At 40.6% G+C, this 11,019-nt stretch overlaps 2 protein-coding genes across 4 annotated transcripts in view; one reads left to right on the top strand and one right to left on the bottom strand.

Annotated features, from left to right (window-relative positions):
* Window positions 1–541: 541 nt before the first annotated feature.
* Window positions 542–1,816, bottom strand: LOC106527022 (solute carrier family 22 member 16; the record flags this gene model as incomplete). The annotated part of the gene is given in 2 exon segments (XM_014021776.1): window positions 542–641; window positions 973–1,816. Coding segments are annotated over 2 exon segments (180 nt in total), but the record flags the coding sequence as incomplete, so codon positions are not given.
* A 3,255-nt stretch (window positions 1,817–5,071) lies between these two features.
* Window positions 5,072–11,019, top strand: part of znf513b (zinc finger protein 513b) — a 21,303-nt gene continuing 15,355 nt past the window's right edge. For 2 of the 3 annotated variants that reach the window (XM_014021770.1, XM_014021768.1), the window contains exons 1-2: window positions 5,072–5,186; window positions 6,805–7,042. In XM_014021770.1, coding sequence (XP_013877224.1) covers window positions 7,003–7,042 — 40 coding nt within the window. In that variant the 5' untranslated portion in view covers window positions 5,072–5,186; window positions 6,805–7,002. Of the gene's footprint in view, window positions 5,187–6,414; window positions 6,689–6,804; window positions 7,043–11,019 lie in introns of those variants that run through there. The other variant, XM_014021769.1, reaches the window with a different exon arrangement.

Below are 11,019 nucleotides of genomic sequence, written 5' to 3'. Positions count from 1 at the left end.
CACACACACACACACACACACACACACACACACACACACACACACACACACACACACACACACACACACACGCACAGACAGACTATCTTTGCTGGGAAGCAACTGGTTTCTGTGAAAACCTCCTTTCGGCTCCGTGTCAAAGAAAACGCAGATGCAACTCTGGGATAACTACATTTGGTTTCACCTGTAGATAAAACTGAGAGGATTCAGTTTTGTGTTCAGGTTTTTCTTCCACCCTGAGGGACTGAACAAATCCAGACCTTGATGTCTGCAGTTTTCTGCATGACAGCTGCAGACTCAAATCATGTATTTTTTTTCTTATGTGCTTTAAGTCAACTAGCAGAATGAATTCCATACATTCAGAATATATGAGACAACATTAAAACTGGGCAACTTGTAGATCTTTTTAGCAGTCTGAGCCATATGGAAAATGTTAAAGCTGCAAGAAATAACCTGAAACGCACGTTTTAAGTCTGTTGACTGAACATTAAACACGATGTGGGGTTTGGAYGCTTGCAGAGGAGAAGGTGAGCTTGTGTACCTGAGGTAGATAGATCCATACGTCAGCCAGGTTCACACAGAACGGTGCTACCACACTGCCGACACGACACATCATACTGCCACTGCCTACTGCCAGAGACCTGACGGGGGTAAAAATGCAGTCGGGATCAGCTGTTCGGGTAAATAATGAGTCAAAAATAAAAGAGCCTAAATATAATGACTTTAACAAACAGCCCTCAGAGAAGCAGTGACAACAATAGTTGCTTTATGAATCAACTGAAATAAGGCAAATACTTGTGACTCCATCGGTCATGTTAGCATTAGAGAGTTAGCTTCCATATTTTTTTTATTTCTGTTTGGCAGATTAGTAGTTGTGAACCTAATGTTTATGGTTATATGTGCTTCCACCCTCAGCATATTGGCCACTGTGCTTATGACAACATGTGTGACTGTATCTGGACGTGTTCTTACCTGATGATGGTTGGGTAAAGCTCGCAGGTGTACAGGTAGATGAGGCCAAAGGCGATTGCAACAGCAAACTTTCCTATCATGCTGAGAGTGATAAACAGGGCCTGGATATCCTGCAGGGGTGATAATGAGTGTTAAAGGAAGCAGAAAAACAAAGATTGTCAGGGACACGTGTTTCAAGGGATCATTTGGGTATAAATTGTTTCTTTATGAGAGGCAAAAGAGGAGCTCAGACCAATTCTCAGCTGAGTTTCTATGACTTATTTCCATACTTTATCAGATTTGGATCTGAGGCATTTAAAGTCTGTGTGAACCGTCCATTTATAAAGCTTGTGTGTGCACAAGACGAGCCCAGAAACTTGCGTACGCCACTTTTCACACAAAGGTTGTGATTTATTTACCCAAACTTGGTGTGAACATGCACGGTCTCTCACACCAGCTCTGACCCATGCGTACGCTCATTTTGGAGATGGGAAGCTGCGACACAGATGGTGAAGTGAGGAATTATATCTACACTGTGTCATCAGTGGCGCCTGCAGAATTTTTTTTCAAAACTAACATCCATAACATAAGTTTTATGTGGTTGTAATATCCAACTATCTGCACTTCCACAACAGCCCATTTCTAAATTGTTCTATATCTTTACACATGGAGTACCATAAATTCTCCTCACATCGTTACATGTTTCAGTGGCATCAGAAGTATTTGTAATGTTGGGGGGACCCACTGGTGGGGGGTTTGGGGTTCCTCCCCCAGAAACTTTTGAAAGAAGTAGATCCCATTTCCTGCATTCTGGTGTATTTTAACAGGTTAAGCAAGAGAAACAACACAGAGTGAACTAATATTTTATGGTAAATGTTGGGGTACAAATGAATGAAAATTTAAAATGTGATGGGAAACTTCTCTTCAAAAATAATTGCTGTGATGTCTGTCATTTTATTTAAAAATATCAAAATATATATTTACAAGGAACAAGCTTTTTAAATTTCAAAGCCATCACCTCTTCTAAGTATGTTAAAAGGTTTGTTTGCTTGTTGATGTTAACTTTTGTGAAGAAAAACTGAAATTATAAAAACACAAAACTGGAAATAAAGACTAAAACAAGCACAATTACAAACTACATCTACAGTAGTGTTATCCCAAACTAAGTTATTTGCTTTTATATGAGAAATTAGTTTTATTAAATGTGGTTTTGGTCTGAGAGAGAAAATTTGAGTACCTGGAGAAAACCCAATCATGGACAGGGAGAGCATGTAAACACAACCCAGAAAGTTAATCAGGGTCACATGGCAGCAAAAGCTCACACCTGACCAAAAATACTAAAAGTCACATAGGAAGTACAGATTAGAAAGAGAGGAAAGAAAAAAAGACATAGATCACATCTGATATCACCATTGCAATATTTACAAATATTACTGCCATCACAAGATTTTCTAATATAAAATACCTTTCTATGTTCCTCTCTCTTACCTGTTGGTCTGCTCTTGTCTCTCCCTCACTCTGACTTCCTGCCTCTGATCTCCCTGCATGACATCAACATATTTACAACAGAGAACACTACATACAGTAATGTACAGCACCAGCAAGTGACTTACAGATGCTAAAAAGTGTCTGTTAAGGTTTTTTTCATACAGCTGATCAGATGTATGCATTACATCTCATATGCTGTCAGCTCTGTTTACAGCACTGCCTACAGTAAAATTTACAGTAAAAGTTTTCACTAATTTATTTCAAGAGCTCCAGCTCTGTACCTCCTCTCCTCTTGTCTCCTTTGTGCAGTCCCTGCATTGCTGCTGCTAAACATACAAAATGGCTTCAGAGATGAAGCACACTCCTGAACCCAAAGGTGGCTCATTTTAAATTAAACAAGAAAAAAATTCATGTATTGATCACTATGGAGAAGCATTTCACCAGTTAAATGGACAGAACTCTACTGGGGAGTTGTTCTGCAGCAGACAACCTAATCACAACCTAACCCAAACCCTTATAACTGTGGAAATAATGAAACATCAACCTGACATCAGTCCTCACCTGTTCAATCTACATCTATTATAATTAATTTGGTTTTTAAACAGGACTTCACATCCTGATGCTCCACCTGTTCTCCTCTCTCTTCTTCTCATGATAAAAATTATGTTTAAAAAGCATCAACAAGCTAATACATATTCCACTAAACTAATTTCAGACCTGACCTGAACTTCCTCCATCTCTCCACCTTTTATTGCTTCAAATGTCTCACTACTTATTTCACATAATACCTAATATAATGTCATGTATATTGATAAACTATGATCTCAACCATTGAGATTTGTAGAGTCAGTGAGGTGAAGTTTCTGGGTGTTATCATAGATGAAAAGCTGACATGGAGACCTCGTATAAATCATTTAAGAACAAAAATAGCCAAGTCCATTGCAGTATTATACAAAGTAAAGGATTTATTTAATGATAAAGGTCTGTTTATATTATATAATACAATAATTGTTCCACACTTGATCTACTGCAATGATGTTTGGGGAAAATTGTGCAAAACAATTAAATACAATTTTTTTGAGAAGATGGAGACCCTGTTGATGCTTTTTGCATGCAGAGTCTCCATGTTGGGGAAACAAACAGATGGGTCTCTGTTCCAAGATACTTAAAACTCAGTACCTGCTCCACCCACTAATCTTGGATACTGAGTGGTTGGAGCAAATGCTCTGGTTATCCTTCTCTAGACCCACAGCACGACTCCTTGATAATTAAGCACCAATTAACTTTAAGCAAAGACTTGGAGCAGTGTACAAACTTACTATCTTTTCTAGCATTAAAAATACATTTTACGGTCTGTCCTTTATAAAGCTCTATGAAACCAGTGGGGTGAATGCAAAGGTCAGAAAGATGATAACAATGTAATTGGTGTTCAGTGTTAAAAGCCAATTAAAAGGGTAAGAACAAAATTCTGGAGCACCTGCTTACACACTGCTTTTTCCATGCATTTATGCAAGACTGATTGCAAGGCCATTGACCTGTAGTCCTCCAAGCTCTTTGACTGACATTTTAGGAATTGGGATGATTGCTGATTCCTGCTGCAGACAGGAGGACAGGAAGACAGGAGGAAGAAAACAGATGACAAGACAGAAACTAAAATAAAACATTAACACAGACACAAATCATAACATAGCCCCCCCAATAAGGGACGGCTCCTGATGTCCCACAACAAAAGTTCAGGAGGCCGGCCATGAACCTCCCTGCCGCAGAGGCCAAAGTCAGGAGGACGACCTGGAGATCCCCACTCCATGTCTGATGAGGCTCCAGGAGCTGAGCAGAGCCAGAGGGAGGAGGCGGGAGCTGACGAGGAGCCGTCGGAGGTTGATGGAGCAGGAGCCTCGGTGACGGCGAACACAGGCGACGAAGAGGGGACGGCAGCCGAACCAGGCGACGTGGACGGCAGCCAAACCAGGATCCTCAGGTGCAGAGGACTCAGCAGGAGGCCCAACAAGAGCTGGAGAGCCCAGAGGAACCAGGGCCGGAGGGCCCACAGGAACCAGGGCCGGAGGGTCAGCAGGAGCTGGAGCAGGAGGTCCAGCATCAGAGGGGTGGCAAGGGTGGGTCTTAGAATCTCCCTGAGGAGCCAGGTCTGAGGGACACCCTGAAGAAAAGAGTCCCCTCAGGACAGCCAGCTCGCGCTGTGTCTTTTCCACCATTCTCAGGATACCAGCCAGAGTGCAATCAGACTCAGGGCCACCACAAGAAAAAATAAAACTCTCCATAACCCTCCCGGTGCTGGAAACAAACAAACAAAAAAAACTCACCTCAGTCTGCTGGGGTTCAGGTGTGGTCAGATCCTTCTGTTATGATTTGGCTTGGTTGGTTTGAACCCCAAGATGCAGGACTGGGTGAGTGTGGCAAAAAAGATAATTTAATAAAACAAAAACAAAAGTGCTGGCGTGGCAGCAAACAATAACAAAGGGTATGAACAAGAACAAGAACAAGAACAAGAACAAGAACAAGAACAAGAACAAGAACAAGAACAAGAACATCAAACCGCAAACAAAAACATGAGAACAGCAAACAAGGATCTGACACCAGACTGAAGACAAGGGACAGAATATAAAGGAGAAACTAATGAGTACAGACAGGTGAGTGGAATGAGCTTGATTAGAGTTTGTGACGGGAGGGGCGAGAGCAATGAGTGGGTGCTGGATGTGAACTGAAAGGCTGGGAACAAGACTGAGCAGGTAAACTGGGACATGAGATGAAATAATAAAACTAAACTGAGACTGGATTAAATACTGCTGCAGACAGGAGGAAGAAAACAGACGACAAGACAGAAACTAAAATAAAACATTAACACAGACACAAATCATAACATTGACAAGAAAGAAAGAAAGAAAGAAAGAAAGAAAGAAAGAAAGAAAGAAAGAAAGAAAGAAAGAAAGAAAGAAAGAAAGAAAGAAAGAAAGANGAAAGAAAGAAAGAAAGAAAGAAAGAAAGAAAGAAAGAAAATAAATCTAAAGAAGCCAGCAGACTGTATTGAATCTTCACTTCATCACAGTCTCCTATCTTGAGCAGCACACCAGCAGCACATGGTAGAGCTGCACATGGATCCTGCTCCTTCCTATATGTTATAAAACATGAGGTAAAGTTATCCTTTTTAATTTAATTTTAAGTTTATTTATTTACTTATAAGTCTATTTATATATTTCTGCTTTTATTTCTAATTATGTCCGATTCGGTCCTCCATCTATAGCAGCATAACTAAGGAACAGTGGTGGGCAGTATTCAAAAGTTAGTTGCGAAATTTCTAAAGCGCTAGTCAATTTATTTAGGTCTGCAAGTTTAAAAGCGGATATGCTCAAACAAACGTAGCGGCAGCTGATCATAAAGTGCAAATCTGTCTCCGTTCCCTCTGTGAAAATGAGTTTGACACCCCTGGTCTACAGGGCTTGCTATACAGGACAACTGTACAGCAGTGACAGTGAGGTGTGCTGCAGGAGTGTCAGAGAGCTTCTCTGTGTGGGACAGTATCAAGAGTTGGCTCTGATATCCTTTTTGTTTGCTGTGATGATGGACAGACTGACAGGTGTGGTCAGGCAAGAATCCCAATGGATGATGTTTACAGATTGTGATCTGAGAGTGTTCAAGTTTCAGTCAGATAAACAGCACACGATCAAAGAAAGAGAAGGACAAAAGAATAAATGAAGTGTTAGAGGGAAAAGTCATGGACAAATCAGGGAAGTGGTTATGGAGATGCTCAATGAGGAGGATGCAGGAAAGGAAAAAATAAAATGTAAAATATATTATTTTAAAAAACCTTTAACGCTTTTGTATAATTTTAATCGCATAAAGCACAATTTTTTATCTTTAAAATGAAAGCAAATGTCAGGTGAGAAGAGTCCTTCAGAAGAACGCCATCCCCCACAATCCTTTTCTGCTCCTGTCAATGACGTCACGTGGAGCCCGGATCCGGCACAGAGCTGTCAGAAGTGATTTGTCCAACAACAAAACGGGTTTTGGTTGTATTATTTCGACCCACTTTGTAACGGATTATTTTTACGGACTTTTACATCACAGGTCTGTTTTAGAGCGAGTCAAGGCCTGTAGATGTAAACGGAGGTTTAAACGGAAGTTTTAATTATTCAACATAAAACTTATCCTGTGGCTTGCGAGACGGCTCCGTCTATTTGCTGGAAAATAATACCATAAATTGGTTGTCAGCGTGAGCCTCAACGTGACATATGTGAGCGTGATGTTGTTTATTATTAAACTTCATTTTAAAGTGAAATTTTAATTCATAAAGTGTTGATTTTGGTACAGTTTTGTGGTTTTAAACAGTTTAGTGTGGATCTGTTCCAGGAAGTCGGCAGTGAAGACGCCACCTTCGCCGGTGTCGGTTGGAGGAAGAGGAAGGAGGGGATGATGATGATGATGATGATGATGATGATGATGATGACATGCAGTTAGCTGGCTGCTCCGCGGGCTGATAAACGGCCCGGCGGAGTGAGAGGACAGTCTCCATCGGAGCAGAGCAGATCTGGCCGGTCAGAAGCGAACATGCCGCGGAGGAAACAGTCCAACCCTCAGCCGGTGAAAGGTGAGTTCACCTGCAGATCATGGCAGATGTCTTCCTGCCTGATGGTTTGAACTTCAGTCAGTGTTGCATAATAAGGAAGTGTGTCTGTGTTTTTCTTTTCTCTCTGCACTTTTCTGTTGGTATTTTTATTAAACACTGCAGGTTTTCTCAGCACTTTTAAAAGTTGTCTAACTAGCCTGTCTTCTTGTCCTGTGTCAGTCAGAGGAAGACTGTTGTTCTCCAGTCTTGTCTCATCCTGGACGCTGATGGACTGTCCACCTCCTGTCTTCCTACTTTCTGCTTCCTGTCTCCACTTCCTGACCTCCCTCTGCTCTCTCCACTCCTTCCCGTCCACTTTCCTTCCTTTCTTTCACGAGTTCCTGTTTAACTTTGCATCTTGTTCACTGATTTACCCAAATAATCAGATATTTCTGCTCTCTTACATGAACAGCCTTGACTTCTAACTTCCAGTGTGTTTGTTTGATTTACACATTCGGGGCAAACGATAAAACAAAACAAAAAAAAATTAAAGTAGCATTGTATTTTGATTGACTGACTGACCCAAAACAATAATCTTGAGTGAAAATCTCAGAGTGCTCAGATTATGTGATAAGGATGAATCTCAGCTACAACAGCAGATATTTGCTCAAAATGGCATCTATTTTATGTCTTTTATACAGTGTTATTCACTGTGTTTTTATTCATAAAATGTTTTAACAATTCTCAGAATTGTTGTAAATGTCATGACCTTGTTTATTGTATGCTTTTTAACTCCCTACCCCACCTTCTTAAAAAAGACTAAATAAATAAATACTCAGAGTGCCCTAAGTGTTTTTAGAAAACCATAGTTTATTTTGAAAAGATTACAAGTGTAGACCAATGGTTCCCAGCGTTAGAGAGCCCATAACCATCTGTTCAGAGGTTGTGAAAAAATTAATTTATGTATGTATAAAAAAGACCTTTTGAATAATTCAAACTCTGTATATTCAGTTCTTTTTTTTCCTTTTCCAAATAAAATTTTGTAGCTATTCACTTTATTCTTTTATCGTTTTGATAGAGATAAAGGTTGAAGGCATGGTAGTGATGGGTCGGGGGGTGCTCAGCTTGGCTTGGAAATAAGGAGTGGGTTAGCCGTTTGGTGTAGCAGGTATTTTCCCGGTGAGCCGACATATTGGGGCTGAAAGTCCCAACACTGTTTATTTACGTGGCCCAACCAGCGGTGGCTCAGTTGGTAGATCTGATGTTTCTCAGTAAGAAGGTTGCCAGATCAAATCCCGGCCCAGGCACCTTTCTAGATAGAGTTTGCATGTTCTCCCTGGGTACTCCAGCTTCCTCCCACAGACCAAAAACATGATTGTTAGGTTGATTGATAACTCTAAATTGTCCCTAGCTGTGAGTGAGAGAGTGAATGGTTGTTTGTCTCAATGTGTGGCCCTGTGATGGACTTGCGACCTGTCCAGGGTGTACCCCGCCCCTCGCATTGTACTGGATATGGGCACCAGTGACCCTGAAAGGTAGAAGCGGGTTTAGATAATGGATGGATGGTCCAACCAGCTCACAAATCCAGTAGATCAGCTGCCCAATCACATTGTTATATAAGCTAATAATGTCCTTACTACTAGAGAGTATTGTTTGAGACATGGAGTACACTGACTGGATGATAACTAAAGCCAGGTTAGTACTTTAATGTCTAACCCTGAACAAAATAGTTTAAAATGATTTAAGAAAGCCACTATTTACCAACTGTAACTGAAAATAAACAGGAAACATTATACTTTCATTATTAGACTATTAATGTTTGTGGGACTAAGTAATAGACTAAAGCTAAAGCTAAGCTATTTTTTGGCCCCTGACAAATGTGTTAAGCTGTTTATGTACAGCTGATTAAGGTATGGTTGCATTTTTTTTGCCACTTCAGTAGAAAACAAAACTGAATGTTAGTTTCTTAATTTCTGCATCATCAGTGGCTTTTTTTATAATACTATATAAGAAAGAAAAATAAAAAGTAGAAGAGAAATATAAGGAAAGTAAAGAGAGAAACCGCTAGAAATTATACATGTGAAATGAACACCAATAACACACAGGACACCACACCCGACATCTGACTATCACGCACAATCAGGCACATACACATACAAACATACACAACACAACACAACACACACACACACNCACAACAAGTGGGGGTGGCCACGGGGGGCTGTGCCCCACCAGTTTTAACCTCTTGAGTCCCAAGCTTTGTGCTTATTTAAATATTTCTCAGCTATGTAAGATTAGTATAACCTTATAAATATAAAAGTTTTTTGAAAAACTAAGAATTAAAAATATGAATATATATTTTACTTAAAATAAAAAAAAACTTAAAATAGTTCATCTTAAAAAAGACGACTAGTATAAAATAAATGTCCTCAATATGAGGATGAAGCTTTTCATGAGGTTAGAGGCATTAAATAAATCAACATTTTAAGCTACACACACACACACACATATTCAGTATATACATACATATACATCCAGTGATTGTCAGAAACCCCAGGATCCAAATGTCTACTTTTGTGCGGTTGTGAACATGCATATAAATACAAGATTTCTCCAGTGGAATATTAAATAGTGACTGTGGAGGACCACAGACCCGACCCCAAGACCCAAGGCAAACACAATGGGGACCAGAGTCACAGACCCCGAGAGAGACCTCAAGCACAGGCACCGAGCCCCCAAGGCCACCTGCGCAGCGAGAACCACCCACCCACCCCCAAAGAGGAACACAGGAGAGAACCAGGAGAACCACACGCAGAACCCACAGGGCCAAAAAAAAAAGGGGGGGGTGGGGTATGTGGTTGTAAAGAGTTGCAAAGTTGGTATACACAAAGACCAAGATTTTTTATCATCTTCTTTTACTTCTCAGATTTTATTCCTTGTTGACAACAAAGTATTATTTTGTCAGTGCTGACAGACTTTTTTTAGTTTATTGTCAGTGAATTGATATGTCAGTTTATGGATCTGTAATTAGATGTTAGATCTGATTAACTTTTGCAGTTCAGTCAAGATGGTCACCAGAGCTAATTCACCTCAATCTGCACGAAAATGACTACATGCTCTGTAAAAATTACAGATTTTGAGCTATTATTATGTGGAGTAGTAGCTGAGAGTCATTTACACGTTCTTTGAATGCCAACAGATCCATGTAATAAATCACAACAGTACACAACATCACACATGACATTGTTTTTAAAGTTTGAGTAAAACATCTACAAATCTGTTAATTCTCAATATAAGATGATGTTAGTATTAAATTATTTCATGGATGTTGTTTTTACCTCTGCCAAGGAGGTAATGTTTTCTGTCGCATATGTCTGTCTGTTTGTCGGTCGGTCGGTCTGTCTGTCGGTCTGTCAGTATGTCCGTGGACAGCATAACTCAAAAACGTGTGGACGGATTGTCATGAAATTTACATCACATGTTCATACTAGCACACGTAACACACCTTCAAATTTTGGTGATGTTTCGGATCACGGTGCAGAGACAGCACCCCTGAACCACCGGCCCACGAGCTGCACCACCGGCCCAGACGCAGGTCAGAGGGCCAATGGTTCAGTCCATGAACTGGCCCACAGGCTGGAGTGAACCTGGAGTGAACCACCAGTCTGACACGCGGTTCATCTGCGCAGGGCGAGCGCGACATCAAGGAGTGACAGGTTCTGGGGCTCTGATGTTTTTCTGGATTCATTGTGCTCTAAACTATGTCATATCAAATGACTTCTCTACCTCTCCTCACCACAGGTCAGGCCGATCATACCGCACAGCTGATTTGCGCTGCAGGGCACCACCTGAGCTGACGATGAAGAGCGGAGATCAGAAAAATTAGTCCCAATAACCCTAGGCGGGCTGCTAAAACAAACAGTGGCACTTCTTAAAAACTAAAAATTCACAAAATAAGAAATGCCTTGTCCGTATTAGTGCTGCATAAATTAAATTTTCATTTCTCTGTCATCCAGCAG

This window comes from Austrofundulus limnaeus, unplaced genomic scaffold (genome assembly GCF_001266775.1).
Source record: "Austrofundulus limnaeus strain Quisiro unplaced genomic scaffold, Austrofundulus_limnaeus-1.0 Scaffold305, whole genome shotgun sequence".
Lineage (NCBI taxonomy): Eukaryota > Metazoa > Chordata > Actinopteri > Cyprinodontiformes > Rivulidae > Austrofundulus > Austrofundulus limnaeus.
This window is presented reverse-complemented; position numbering and strand designations above follow the sequence as displayed.